This window comes from Marmota monax, unplaced genomic scaffold (genome assembly GCF_021218885.2).
Source record: "Marmota monax isolate L192 unplaced genomic scaffold, Marmota_monax_Labrador192_F-V1.1 WCK01_AAM20220418_F8-fsc00087, whole genome shotgun sequence".
Taxonomy (NCBI): domain Eukaryota; kingdom Metazoa; phylum Chordata; class Mammalia; order Rodentia; family Sciuridae; genus Marmota; species Marmota monax.
Genome location: NW_026693476.1, coordinates 4419013 through 4434867, shown reverse-complemented (window position 1 = coordinate 4434867; position 15855 = coordinate 4419013). Strand labels below are relative to the sequence as shown.

Here is a 15855-nt window from a genome sequence, read left to right as displayed (position 1 = left end):
ATAGGGCCATAAAAGATCTATTAACCAAACCCACTTTCTCCTGCTACCAAGTCTTACACCCATTCCATAATCTTAAAATATATTCCTGAATGAAGATTTACAGTTCATCTTTGATTACATAACCATTTAAAAATACTTAGCACCAGCTTGCTTCCTATAATGCCAAACAATCGTGAACTACTTCAAATCTGCATTTCTTCTTTTTAAAACAAGAGGGCAGTTACTTGTAGAAAGCAATACTTAGTCTCCCCATACATTTCCCAGAAATGGCATATGCCTGCCATTCAAAGGCCTCGACACTCTCATGCTTTCAAAGTGGAATACCTAGCCTAATGTGCATAGAAGCATGAATGGCAAAGTTGAAGATCAGTATTATAACTATTTTTCTATTTATTTGAAGCACAGTAAAAAAAAATCTGTACACTTTGGAAATTCGGTGGCATAAGGTACACTGCCATTAACTTGAGGGACATTATACAGTAAAAAAAAAAAAAAGGAGAGGAAAAAAAAACTAAAAAGAAAAAAACTTTTCTCCTGTTTCAAACACTGCATTACATAATTTTACCTGTTCAAACAGACCATTTACAAATAATAGGTCAATAAACTGCTAACATCCATAAAAAGGTAGCTTTCTTACTAAAATGCAAGAATTTAAAAGTGGTATCTAAACAAGAAAAGACAAAAACAAACTGGAATGAAAACCTAGATATCACATCTAAAATTGGAGTTTTTTGTTTGGGCTTTCATACTCCTCTCCCTCTACCATAGCCTGCTGGAGTTCCAGAGCCCATTCATCTAGGACCCTGTCTACCCACAGGTCCTGCACCTCCCTGCCCAAAGCACTCAATACCGTGTCGCTTCCCATCATGGAACCACTCATAGTTGCTGGTGGAACTCCAGGATTAGCTTCATAACTTATGCCACCACCACCACTTAGAGGTGGAAATTTCTGGCCTCCTGAACCATAGGGATCTCCCATGTTTATTGCTCCTCCACCACCCATTCTCATGTCTCTTTCTCTTGGATCCATGTAGCCCATCCGGCTATAACTTTCTCACATTGACGAATCATCATCTCTTCCTCCCTTCTACGTTTTTCCTCCTGCTGCCTCAATTGCATTTCTTTACGTTTCTGCATTTCTTGATTATGAAGTTCTTCCATACATCTTAATTCTTCCTGACGTCTCATCAGATCTTGGAGTAAAAGATTTGCCTGATGCTCATGAATAGGCATCTTCCATTTCACTTTCCAACTTGCCTTTTGCATCCTTCATGTTTTTTTCAACTTATTCCCTTTGCTGTTTTTCCATTTCATCCAAGGACTTCCACCTCTGAGAATATTCATACTCAAATGTGCCATGCTGAGCAAAACGAGGTTTCTCCTTTTGATACATTGGATTCTTCTGTGCAAGTTTTTCAGGAAGACCATCTTTATCATCTAATTGTTCAAGTGGTTCCACAATGACTGGACGAGGAGTTGTTGTCAGTAGGAAAACACCTTCATTGCTTCGTTCAAATGCTTTTCTTGCTGCTGACTTAGAAGCAAATTCAACAATGCCTTTCCCTATAGATCTACCGAAATCATCCACAACAGCCCTTTCAATAGACCAAACTGGCTAAAGGCTTCTTCCAATAGAACTATTATTTCACATGTCTTGTCTTGCTTTAAATTTATTTTAGGTGGGAGAGTAAATCTGGATCAGAAGTGCAAATTCAATTTGTGTAGGTTCTTTTTATAGCATGAGATCATACACATGAGTGTGCCTTTAAAAAGAAAATCCTACCCAAGTTTATGTATTTTATATTTTTCTAGTAACAGGCCAAGTGCATATCAGTTAGTATATATTACTATATATTGACACACACACACACACACACACACACACACACACCAGGGATTTGCATATAAATCCACTAGAAAGTGAGTTCCTGGATCAAAGCTTTAAACAACAGAGTCATGGATTTCATTAGAAAGGAACATCTAACATTCCCCCAGTTACCATGCTCTTGTTAACTTGCCTGGAATCACTTAAAGCAAGGTTAAAATTTGGCACCCCAATTCTAATTTTCCTAGATTTAGAATTCTCTCACTGCACAGTAGTTCATATTCCCAAGAAATTAGGGGCCCCTGAACTGGTTCTCTCTGGTTTAGTTTACTAGAGTAAACTAAATTTTATCTAAGGGCGTTTCTGTTCTGTGAGTTCCTACTTAATGAACTATAATCTAATTGAAAGCATAATTTAGAAGTATACTTCTTTTTTAATATTTATTTCTTTTAGTTGTAACTAAAAGAAATATTTATTTCTTTTATTTTTATTTATTTATTTTTATGTGGTGCTGAGGATCGAACCCAAGGCCTCGCATGCGTCATGTGCTCTACCACTGAGCCACAACCCCAGCCCAGGAATATACTTCTATAACAAATAGTTGAGTCTTAGCTGCTGTAGCCAAGTTTCAATTACAGGTGGCCAGCTGACGAGGCATACCGTAAGCTGTAACCAATCAAGTTGTTTCTGTACCTCATTTCTGCTTTCTATCCACAAATGCTGCCTACTGATGTTGTAGAGCTGTGTTTTCTAAGCTGCTTCTGATTCTGAGGGCTGTCTGACTTGTAAATCATTTTTTGGGGCAATTAAACTCTATAAAATGTACTTTTTCTTTAAGTTTTTATTTAACATATCCCAAACTCTGCCTTGACATTGCTATTATCCTCTGAGGAGACTTACCTATGCCAGACATCATTTTTTCTTTAACTTTCATGAAAACAAAGACGAGGGTAAGTGAAGACAAATAGAATTGTGAGTGACCTATAAGAATATCTATGATTTATTAATTATCTACCATATGCTAGGGGTTCTATGTATGTTCTCTAATTCTCTTAAAACCACTAACTAGCCATGAGGAAGGCCTTGGGGAATCAAAAGAAGACTTACACAAGGGGTGTTTCCTCAGGTAAATCATGAAAAATAAGTAGAAGTTAGGTGAAATGAGGCATGCAGTGGGAGATCAGGCAGGTGTTTCAACAGAGGGAATAACATATGAAAAGGCTTGAAGGCAAGAAAGAATGTGGCTAATTTGAGAAACTCAGTTCACTTTGGCTGAAAAATGAAGTGGAGAAAGGATGCAACTTGAAGATGGATTGGTGGGAGATGAGAAAACATGCAACTGTAGATCTAGAGAAGATTATGAGGGCTTTGCAAATGAAACTAAGAAATTCTGATTTTTTTTTCTTGAAGGCAATTTGGAAATGTTTAATTCAGGGAAAAGTCATTTAAAGTAGTAAAATTGAGTTATAGCTATGGAGATGTAGGAATATGTACATTTGTTCCAAAATTCAATATTTATGCATTCCTTAGCTATTTATGCATTCAACAAATATATTGATTGCCTACTATATATTAGGCACTGTGATTAAATATTGGTTAAATAAATATATGTTGAATTATTGTAAATTAGCTGTCATTTATTGAGCCCTTATTTTGTGCTAGGCACTGTGTTAGGTGTCTTATAGAAATGTTGATAACACCTTTTAACAGGTGAGGAAACTGAAGTAATCAGAGTTCAAGTATTCCAATGACATATAACTAGTAAATGACAGTCAAAATTTGATCTCACATCAGTTAGTATCTTGCAAGATTTTACCATGTTACTCAAGTGAACACATTTCACATGTTAACTGTACTTAATATTTTTTAAATCCAAAGAAAAGAACAATAAAACATTTTGAACTAATCAAGAAAATTTAATCAGCAATATATGGGCACATTGCCCTAGATTTCCATAAAGAATTTGCATTTGTCTTGTAAATGAGGAATAATTTTATATTTATCTACATGAGCAGTTAGGTAAAATTTGGAGTACTCAAACCCCCAAATAAATTTTCATTCCTAAGACTTACCTAGATGATGTTAAAGTGTTATTTTTTACTTCTTTTTTCCCATTCTGTGTCTGTACTTTATTAATATTAACAAACATTAATAAAGGATGTATTTAAAAGAGCAATTTTATTTTGAAATAGGAGAGAGGAAAATGCGTGCTACAATAATGTCAGAGTTTCCAGTGGAAGATATTGTGAACTTGTTTGTCTAAACATATTTTATTTGGGGTTCAGTATGAATTTTCAATAGATGTCTTTCAGATAAGAAAGCAGTAATTCAAATGCAATTATATAAACAAGAAGATCAGAGGGGAATTATCGTGAAGGGTATAAAATGAACCAAGAGTCTGGGTCATCACAGAAGCAGCTCACCAATGCAAAGTAAGGTAGGTTTCTATAATGAGAAGGCTCTGTGAAATAAAATGTTCTTATTCCAAGTTTCTTTTATTTTCAAAACTGTATTTAATTAAAAATTGCAAGTGTAAGAGATAATTTGTTTTAATAGGCTCTAAAATTTTTAATTATTGCTCTAAATTGTTCAGTAGTTGGTGAACTACATACATAAGTTAAGAAAAAATTCCATTAACTTAAAGGAAAAGAAACAACTGGTTGGTTTCCTAAGGAAGAATGTTTGATGTGCATGACATTCTCCTGTTTACATTTGATTCAAATGTTTTTATCAATTGAATGTGTATTAAATCTTCTCAATTACTAATGGTCATTTTTGATCAAAATATAATTCTGGGAAGTCTTAGAGTAAATTCAGTGTTTAGTACCTGCAGGGGCAATATACTCTATTAAAATGTTTTTTTAGTTATTTAATAGTCAAACCTCCTTGGATGATATCCAACACAAACATTTGCCTATAGTACATTTTGCTCTCTAGAAAAATGTACTGCTTTAGGGAAATTCTGGTATTGTTCATAAGATGGGCAATAGATTCTCCTTCCTTTTTTCTTTTTCTTTTCTTTTTTTTTTTTTGTTGTTGTTGTACTAGGGATTGAACGCAGGGTGCTCTGTCACTGAGCTATATCCCCAAATGGTCACTCCCTGTCTCCCCCCCCCCCTTTTTAAAAAAATTTTGAGACAGTTTTGCTTAGTTGCCAAGCTTGGCCTTGAACTTGTGATCCTCCTGCCTCAGCCTCCCAAATTGCTGGGATTACAGGTGTGCACCACCACTGGACCTGGCAGCAATTGATTCTTTACTTCCTTTCTGAAATCTCATAGAATCACAGACTATTTGTGCTGTAGAAACCCTCGAGATCATCTTCTGTTTTTAAGCCTTTCTTTCATAGATGAGGAAATTGAGGTTCAGAAAGATTATGAAGATGAAGTTTTAATTCCAATAAAGAAGTAAAGGAGAAAGAAATAGTTCTTACTTTCTGTATGTCAACAGAAGTTGTATCACTGTTATGGCTGGTAATTCAACACTTTTAATATTTTACTTTTGTTAGTTTAAAGTTCTGCATTTATAAGAAGAACTTCAAAAAATGTGTGCAATGAATAGGGCATCAATGGGGAAAAGTTATAACACAATTTTTTGATCCTAGAATTTTAAAGGGGGTCAAGTGTATTTGTCTGTTTCTATTTTGCAAACAAAATTCAGACAGATTAAATATTTTAGTCAATTTTTCTTAGATCCATGGAGAATTCTGTTGCTTAATTTCTAAATCAATCTTTTTATCACTTGGTCACCACACATCTATTTTATATAAAATTGTAGAGCTAGAGGTTAAAATAAGTGAAGTTAATTATTTCCTGTGGTAAAAGATCAGTAGGTAGCTGCCCAGACAGACAAGAACTGTATGATCATGGTGGATGAGTGTTTTACATAATTTACCTAGTTCATAATTTTAAAATCCTGCAGACGTTACTCCAGGTCTGTGGTTCTTAAATAATGAAACCAACTCTATATCATAGTGGGAATTCTTAAGTGAAACACTTAAGAAAACCTAATTCCATAAGTAAGGAATTCCTGTTGGGGGGCTGGGATTGCAATTCAGTGGTAGAGCAGGTTGCCAGGAGAGCAGATTGCCAGGCACGCATGAGGCCCCAGTTTGATCCCCAACACTGCAAAAAATAAGGCCATGGGATTTCATATATTTTTTTCTTTTTTTTTAGTTGTAGATGTACACAATATGTTTATTTCATTTGTTTATATGTGGTGCTGAGGATGAAACCCAGTGTCTCACACTTGCTAGGTGAATGCTCTGCCACTGAGCTACAACCCTAGCCCATAAATTCTTATGTTTTTGCTTCCTAAATCAAATACAAAACAAAAATAAACAAACAAAACCCCTACAAGGAATGCTTGAATGGGCAATATTTTACTTAAGAGTTCACTAGTCCTTCCTCCTAAAATGATTTAGTTCACTTCCTTTTCTATTCACAAGTATAGTAAACCTAAGGAGATCCTTGATAATTGTGAGTTATAAGTTGGACTCTTTCAGAGAACCTAGAACAATGGTATTATTTGAGTTCATACTTAGCTCCTCCACTGGACTGTCAATCCCTTAGATCAAAAACCATATCTTACTCATTTTGTGTCTCAGTGCCTGACTCTGATGCTCACTATATATTTTTCCAGTTTATCTTCATTTCTCATTCTAGGAATAAGAAGTTGGTTGAATGACTACTAGTTTTTAGAAGTTGACATGTAAGATAAATCCCTGATTACCTCTGAAAAATATGCTCTTCATTTTTTTTCCTTACAAGTTTATTGAAGACAAATTCTAGTTAACTGAGGCTTGTGTGTATGAGTTTCAGTAAGTAGGGGTATTAGCTTAAAGATACTGTTTATATATAATTGAAAGTTTTGAGAAAATATTGATAATTTTTTGATGATTAAATAAAGATGTTTAGTGAATAATTATTTAATATTATGAGAAAACGTCTTGTGTTCATAGATAATACTACTCCACTACAGGGTGTATTTTCTTTACTGACAATGATACTTGAGAAGAAAAAGAACCCAAACACACACACACACATACACACACACCCCTATCTAGTTGTACAATATTAGTAAAATGAAAAAATCTTCTTAATCTTTGAACTGATCAACCTACATCCCAAAGTCTGAAATTTGATTACCCTCTCTTAGTAGCAAAACAAAAATAATTATGTCATAACATTATCCAGATCATTACAATGCCCAATTGGTAGTGAACAAGTTTTCCATTAGACAGGCTCTATTGAGATGCATGTTCTACTTCTGCAAGGGGATCCTCTGTTGTTTCCCATGCAGCAAAAAAACATTTAGTATTTCTTTCTTACTCATAATAGATCATCATCATTGATTGTGTTATTTTCAATGTGTCAAACTGTATATTTTGCCTCTATATTCTATTCAAGATAATGAGTTTCATATATCTTCTGTGTAAAATTATCTTTTATTTGGTCCAGTTCCGCTTCTTTCAATCTTAAAGGAATATTCTATGGGTTCAGAAGGTGGGTCCTAGATTTCTAAGTTAGCCTATTAACACTAGTGTAATTTTAGTTTCGCTTTTCTGGACTTTCTCTAGCTTCATGATATCTTCCTTGACTGGAAATGGTGGAATTATATGCAATATTATTTGCACTGGAATGGTACTAAAATTTGGTTATGCCTTTTCTTGGTTTCTTTGTCCTTTCTGATTATGAACAAAAGATTTGTTGGCCTTTTAAGTTATTGGGCCAGAGTTTTTAGAAAACTACCATTCTAGGAAATCTCTTCCTGAAGGATAACTATTAATTGACTTCTTATAAAGGTAGTTATTTGGATTATATTTCTACTGAATGAATTACTTCCCATTTGATTCCCATATGCATCTCTGTGTTGTGTTAACTTCAGGCTTGCCATTTTGCTCTGGCAAGCTTTGTGGCACTTGAAAGCGGGACCTCTACAATGTGAGCTTCTCCTCTACTATGAGTATGTGAATCATAGCCACATCAAAATGTATATTTTAAGGTTTGAGAGTATTAAGTATATAAAAACATGTAAGCTTTTCCCAAATGTGTCTTCCAAATGTTCTGAAAGAATACATGTAATAGGTTTTTAAATTTTATCTTTTATTTTAGCATGACTGCCATCTTCCTGATGTCCATGCTTTTTGGTCTTGCATGTGGGCAAGCAATGACTTTTTGTATTCCAACCGAGTATACAATGCATGTCGATAGGAGAGAGTGTGCTTATTGCCTAACCATCAACACCACCATCTGTGCTGGATATTGTATGACACGGGTATGTAGTTCATCTCACTTTTGGACATAAATTATATAAACATAGAAGCAGTTCATTCCTATCTGTAAAGGAAATGAGGTAAATGACAACCTCATTTTCCAAATCCAATGATTATTGGCTCCTTAAAAGTAGAGCACACAGTTTATAATATTATGTGGATTTACTCAGCAAAATGGGTACAGATAAATTTATAATAGTTTTGCTATCCATATTTGTTTAAGCTTATCTTATTCCCATAATCAGGGATAAAAGAAAGGAAGGTATCAGTTTTGTCTCTGTAGGATTCAGTGTAGATGTGTTATTGGGGAACAGGGTAAAGGAATCCTCTCTTAGTTGTTATTTGTGACAAAGAATGGAACCACCATTTGACCTAGCTATCCCACTCCTCAGTCTATACCCAAAGGATTTAAAAACAGCATACTTGGGGCTGGGTTGTGGCTCAGCGGTAGAGCACTCGACTAGCACGTGGGAGGCCCTGGGTTTGATCCTTAGCACCACATAAATGAAATAAAGATATTGTGTCCAACTACAACTTACAATATAATATTTTTTTTAAAAAACAAACAAACAAAAAAAACCCAGCATACTTCAGGGACACAGCCACATCAATGTTTATAGCAGCACAATTCACAATAGCTAAACTGTGGAACCAACCTAGATGCCCTTCAGTAGATGAATGGATAAAGAAAATGTGGTATATATACACAATGGAATATTACTCAGCAATAAAATCATGGCATTTGTAGGTAAATGGATGGAGTTGGAGAGTATAATGCTAAGTGAAGTTAGCCAATCCCGAAAAACCAAATACCAAATGTTTTCTCTGATATAAGGAAGTTGATTCATAGTGGGGTTTGGAGGGAGGAGCATGGGGAGGATTAGACAAACTCTAGATAGGGCAAAGGGGGTGGGAGGGAAAGGGAGGGAGCATGGGGGTGAAAAAGATAGTGGAATGAGTTAGACATCATTACCCTTAGTACATGTATGAAGACACGAATGCTGTGAATATACTTTGTATACAGACAGAGATATGAAAAATTATGCTCTATATGTGCAATATGAATTGTAATGCATTCTTCTGTCATATATAACAAATTAGAATTAAAAAAACAAAAAAGAAAAAGAAATATAATGAATCAGCATTCATCTGTTTCCATTATCTATGTTTTCTAAAGTCCTATCATATTATGCTCTCTTATGTATTCATTCTCAGGATATCAACGGCAAGCTGTTTCTTCCCAAATATGCCCTCTCCCAAGATGTGTGTACATATAGAGACTTCATCTACAGGACTGTAGAAATACCAGGATGCCCACATCATGTTGCTCCATATTTCTCCTACCCTGTCGCTGTAAGCTGCAAATGCGGCAAATGTAACACTGATTATAGTGACTGTGTACATGAGGCCATCAAGACAAACTACTGCACCAAACCTCAGAAGTCCTATCTGCTGGGATTTTCTGTGTAGCTTTAAGAGCAATATAATTTGCGATTTGGTTAAATGTGTTTACCTGGAAAAAAAAAGCCTAATAAAATGTCATTATGTTTGACAATACCTTGTATATATCTTGAGTATTATTCCATCCACGTGCATACTTACACAGGCATTAGAGAGCTTAAGGAGCTTAAGAAAAGGTGAGTGAAAAAGCCTTTTGTAGTTTTCACATGAAAGAGGAGAATGGAGGTAAAACAGAACAGAGACATGCAGTGCTAATGAAAGCCAGACTTGAGCAGGTCCTCCTAACAGAGGACCAGGAGTTTGTCTTGACAGAGAAGGTGAATGTGGGTCCACTGCAGCAATGAAGAGAAAGCAATGTGATCAGAAGCTGAAGGAACACATGGCATCAGGGTACTAGAGACATTTTCTTCCAAAGGCTAGAAGCCAGGCTGGAATGGAGGTAGGCAGTAAGGAATATGTGAAATATGTAATATAAAGCTTTATCCTACTCATTCAAATGCACAGGATAAAACTCCACCAAAACTCAGCAGAGTATGGAACTCTTTAATTTAATTACTCTGGTGGGCCAACTGACCTATGAAAGTTATACCCCAAAAGGTCAATTTACAAAGCCTAGAAAAGAGGCCACGATCATTTTACATGTGGAAGTCTAAATCCTTCCTAGTCCTTGAAGTAACAGGAGATACTTTCCAGCATTTATACAAAAAGCTACTTGTACTGTTTTGACTTTTGATATCACATTCACTTTCTATATCATGAAAAACTAGTATAATTATGAAAGGTTTTAGGGACAGGGTGTGAGTGCTAAGGGATTTAAAGGAGTAGAACCATCCTAAATTTTAATCTAAACCTTCATTAATATTGAAACATTGTTTTTTTTTTTTGGTGAATATGCTTAGTAAATGGCTCTTTATTTTCTTTTCCTCCATTAGATACTCTGTGAGAGTTTGGTTTCAACAGACAATTGAATTGAGAGAGGTCTAGTGGCTTGCAGACTTGACCTCAAAAAGACTATCCTGTATTTGTCCATTACTTTCCATGCTCACTGCCATCATCAAAGTGAAAACTAATTGTCATTAGGGCCATTTGGCTTTGCTGTATCCCAATCACTGGTTAAATTCCACTGGGTATCTTGTAAATGTCTGTCTGCTGATAGTGCCCTTGGGGAGGATGATGCGGTGCAGATAAATTAGTACCAAACCCCTGATTTGCCCTTGGGAGGAAACAGATGTGCATTTATATACAAAAGAGTTAAGAACCTACGTTATTTTTGCCTTAATATCTGAAGTTAATATTTTTATAATCTCCAAATATTAATCTGGGGCTTTGGGTTCTCCTATCTGTGGATAACATGGATGCTTAAATCTACCTATCACTTAAAACTGTTTATCAAATACAGATTTTTAATTAATGAGTAAAAAGTCTAATGTTCAATCTAATTGGTACTAGCCACAAATGACTTTCACGTATACTGAAAAACATTTTTTTTCCATGGACTCAAACCCTGGAAAGACCAAGAGTTTTAGGGAGGCCACTCATAATAGTCCAGATGGAGATTTTAATAACTTAAGTAGGTTTCCTCAACTTGCAGTGAGACAGCCAGACCTGGACATGTGTATGATGGGCCTGTACCATCCTGAGCCATAGAACTCTAGAGTGGGTACAGGAGAGACAAGTTGTTTCTTCCACTGAAGACAATCTATTTGGATAGAGGCACACACGAATTATATTAAACTATTCTTGAAAGTGGAGTTATCCAAGACAGAAAAAGCCTTAGTATGGAGCTTAAGGATTGGGATGACCAGTTATTTGCTTCAGTTGGATCCAGAAACTTGAGAATATGATGTGCTGTTTTGGAGGGGCTTGGCATCTCTTGGTTTAAGAAAAGGAGAATGGATAAAGTTTAGAAAGGGAAAGCTAGAGAATCATTGCTTGCACAACAGGGGAAAGATGGAAAATGGAATATTTCTGAAGTGATTCAAACTAAAGTTTAGAGGAGTCAGTTCTTGGCAGAAGAAGTTTGAAACTCAGTGCTTTCAGGGGAAAAAAAATCTCTTATTCCTCATTTGACTCTGAAATATAAAGAATTCTTTCATAACTTAGATGGATTTGGGATCAGTATAGCAGCACCTCTGTTTTTCTAAAGACCAAACTCTTTAGGAATAAGTGAATGTACCAGGATGAATTTATTGGCAGGAAATTCTGGTAACTGAAGCTCTTTTATATAGAAATTGCCTCTTTTTTTTTTTTTACTTACGAGCAGCAAGTCTGAGTCTTTAAGTGCAATTAAAATTCTTTTATCAAGGTCACTTCCGCGCTAACACTTTTTTTCGATGTTGGGTTTTCCTCTACCCTCTCAGCAGTCCTAGTTTTTATTTTTAAAGACAATTCTGTCTCACGTTCTCTACTTCTGCTATCTCCTTTCTACCTGCTGCCTCTGTCATCTTAGCATCCATGTCCCTGCTTCACAGAGTTGCACCTTTTTCTCTGCAAGTTCTTCTTATGCATACTTTCAGTTCAAGTTGTTCGAACTTTCAATTCAAATGGATTGAACCACAGTTCATCTCTTAAGCCTTTACTTTCTTTTTCATCCTTAAAACCTTTATTTTCACTCTAAAATTTCACCATTAAACCTTCTCTTTCCTTTTCTGTAACTAGACTTAGGTTTCTGACACCTCACCTGAAAAGGCCTTACTGATCCAGCATCTTTCCCACTAGTTTCAGAAGATGTTCCTGATCCCATCCCCCATCTTCTCCAGCACCTTGCTGTTTCCTCCTGTATCTTTTCCTACTTCCTCTTTTTTGACACATCTTCAGTGTGAAGCATCCATAGATCTCTTCCCATCCTAAAAAAAAAAAAGAAAGAAAAAAAAAAAGAAAAAGAAAACAAACTTTTCTTGGCCTTATGTAATTTTCTAATTATTTGTCCTCTCACATCTTAAATTCTTATGCCAAGTTTTTGTTTTGTTTTGTTTTTAAATAAAAAAGCCTGCTATATTAACCATCTACTTCTTCACTTTGCGTTCTCTTCTCAGTCCACTACAATTTTACTTCTACAATTTGAAACTATTTTAGTAAGGGCAATAGTGAGTAACTAATGGTTCAATACACAGGATACCTTTTAGTTTTGATCTTCCCTGATCTCTCTGTTTCCCAGTGGAAGTCACATATCTCTGTTCACAATATAACATAGCCATGGCATTTATAATTCGTCTTAATGAGGATGAAATCAACCTTCTCTAATTTTTTCATGCCTTTTCTTTCTACCTTTCTCCATAATGACTCAAAATCTATACTATGGTTTTTAGCAAGCAGTGGTAATGTAAGTCTGGACTATATTTTTCTTAGTAATTGTGCTTAATGCCATAGGGTGAAAATTCTAAACTTCATGAAAGAAGGGCTAGAGCTATAATAATCTTATGTGTTCTATTAACCGTTTGAACACTATTAAGTGTAGAGCATATAAGAAACTTGGCTTTGTATGAATTTGTCCTTGGATGTCCTAAGGAATTACATCCATTTCATAATCTGAAGTTGGCTTCATGCTTAAACCAATACTTTATTGCTGAACTAGTTAGAGTTGCATTAAGATGTTATATGGCAGCTACTAAGGGAACATGGGAAGCTAAGAGACTCTCTGGCCTGAGATTAAGAAATGGGTGGAGAGTAAAGAATTGTTGCATACTTTTAATAAGAGTATTTGATTCTAATTTTTTCAGCTTGATTTTTCTCTGGGGATTTAATCATGAGAAGTGGCTCATCTTGTTCAAATGTCAGTACTATCACTTTTATGTGGATGATTCCTGAACTGCAGTTTTAGTGCAAAATTTTCTGAACTTCAGGGCTGTGTATCCACTGGCTGTGTGTATTTTCTTTTGGATATCCTGCGGTCATGGTGAATTTTTAAACAGTGGCAGAAAACCAAACTTGAATCTTTTTTGTTGTTGTTGTTGCTTTTACTATTATACTATCATTCATGCATGGAATATAATTTGCTCCATTTCAATCCCCAGTATTTCCTCTTTCTCCTCACTCCTCCCTCCCTTTTCCCTTCCTCTACTCTACTGGTAGAGGAAGTCATCTCCTACATCTCTGATCCAATCTACTTTTCTTCCTGTGCAGCACTATTTTCCAGCTACTGAGTCAGAAACCTAGGTTCCTCTCCTTTCTGATTCCTCAAATCTAATTTCTCTTAAGTCTACTTCCTATGAGGGTTTCTAGTACATTAGTTAGAAATTCTTATAAGTCAGGTCTTTGCCATCCAATCACTCCTTATATTTAAGCTGAGTGATCTTTACCTTTAGGTACATCTATAAGGCACTAATTTAGAAAAACAATAAATAGGAGGAAGACCAGTAGAGTAGAGGAAGGGAAAAGGGAGGGAGGAGTGAAGGGAAAGAGGAAATACTGGGGATTGAAATGGAGCAAATTATATTCTATGCATGTATGATAGTATAATAGTAAAAGCAACAACAACAACAAAAAAGATTCAAGTTTGGTTTTCTGCCACTGTTTAAAAATTCACCCATGACCACAGGACAAACATTAGCTGTCAACATGTTCAGTGTTTTCATGCTCTGTGTATTTCAGGGTCTTCAGCACGCTTTCCCCACAAACCCTCTTCTTTCTTCCTCTTCCCCTACCACTTTTGACTTGGCTAATTTGTAAGGGATTTTTAGCATTCAGTTTAGAGACCCTAACATTCAGGAGATGTCTCTCCCCTGATCTTCCCAACTTTGAGTGGGTCTTCTCTGGATTAATGATTATCATAGTACTTGTCTCAATATACCCACCAGCTTTTCTGCACTCTAAGCTTGTGACAGCAAGCAGACTTGCCTTGCCCATCATACCACATTAGTAGTCCTATAAAATGTTCCACAATGCACAAAAGAGTAATCCCAAACAAAGTTACAAAAGCAATTCCAATATTAATGTGGGTGCATCTTACAATGTGGAGCAGGCCCAGAGAAGAGCATAGGGACTTTGGCTATTGATATCAAGTTTTTGAATTAAAATAGGTTTGGGAAATATATCAAATGCTCTTCAATAATTCAACAAATGAATATGTTCCTATAGATAACTGGAATCATACAGAAGTATCTTCAATTCTCTATGATTTTTAGAAAATTATTTATAGTTAACAAAACTCAGGAGAATTAACATAATAATTATAGCAATAGCTAATATTCACTAGTTGCCAGGTGTACTAAACACTTTATATTGGTTGTTTTACTTTGATTTAAATTTCTATTTATTGTGATACTGGGGATTGAATACAGGGTGCACTGCCACCAAGCTACATCCCAACCTTTATTATTATGTTTTTTTCTTTTAAGTTTTATTTTGTGATAAGGTCTCACTAAATTGCCCAGGTTGGTCTCAAACTTGGGATTCTCCTACTACAGTCTCCCAAATTGCTGGGATTATAGGTGTGTGCCACTGTGCCTGGCTAATTTATATTATTTAATATAAATAAAAGCCATCATAAGTTACACAGAGGGAAAACCCCCAAAACAAATATGAACGTTTTGGAAGCGTTTTTGGCACATTAGCTAAACACTTCATGAAATCAACATCAATGACAAAGTATAGGACATGTTACTTCTATCCTTCATGCTTTTTCTGTTTCCAGGGGATAGCCATCTGAACATGGTTCCTGGAATATATTTCGCTTTTCTTGTTATAATAAAGATACCCCAAATTAATAACACTCTGTATTGGTGTAGGTGTTTCACCTTTAAAGGGATACTTATAGCTACAGATACTATGTACCTATATATTTAAAGAAAAAAAATGAAGAATCATGTTGAAAGAAAGTAAAAAACTTTTGTCTCTCTTAAAATACATATTAACACAAATTTGATTTTGATGATCCCAAACTAAAATACAGCTAACTTCAAGGGCCCTTGAGTGTTCTCCCACAGGTTTGGGGAAAACTAGGTTTCTGAGATTGAGAAGCTGGTGGTCAAAGAGGATGGCAAGGAGTCCAGGAACCAAGAAGGATATAATGTGCACTTATTGAAGCCCTAAAGGCTGCTCCCAGAACAATGGAAGCCACCTTTTGCGTGTGACAGAAGAGTGGCTCTTCTTTTTAATCTTTGATAAACTTTAGAAAAGTTGCTTCCCTCTTCACCCATCTTCCCACCAGCCTCATTCTCACCCAGCCACTCCTTTTAGGCATTGTTCACAGAAAAAGGAGAGCAACATTGTCATTGACTGCATGAAGGACCACACTGTACCCTGGGTCATTGTACAATCTTACCGATTAAGCCACAGATAACAAAGAAGCTATTCTGGA

At 35.6% G+C, this 15855-nt stretch overlaps 1 protein-coding gene and 1 pseudogene across 1 annotated transcript; one reads left to right on the top strand and one right to left on the bottom strand.

The window, feature by feature from the left end:
• Positions 1-511: 511 nt before the first annotated feature.
• Positions 512-2523, bottom strand: LOC124101980 (splicing factor, proline- and glutamine-rich-like; annotated as a pseudogene).
• A 5413-nt stretch (positions 2524-7936) lies between these two features.
• Positions 7937-9566, top strand: Tshb (thyroid stimulating hormone subunit beta). Its single transcript, XM_046458277.1, has 2 exons — positions 7937-8098; positions 9312-9566. Exons 1-2 carry the CDS (start codon positions 7937-7939, stop codon positions 9564-9566), a joined length of 417 nt encoding a protein of 138 aa, XP_046314233.1.
• Positions 9567-15855: the final 6289 nt, after the last annotated feature.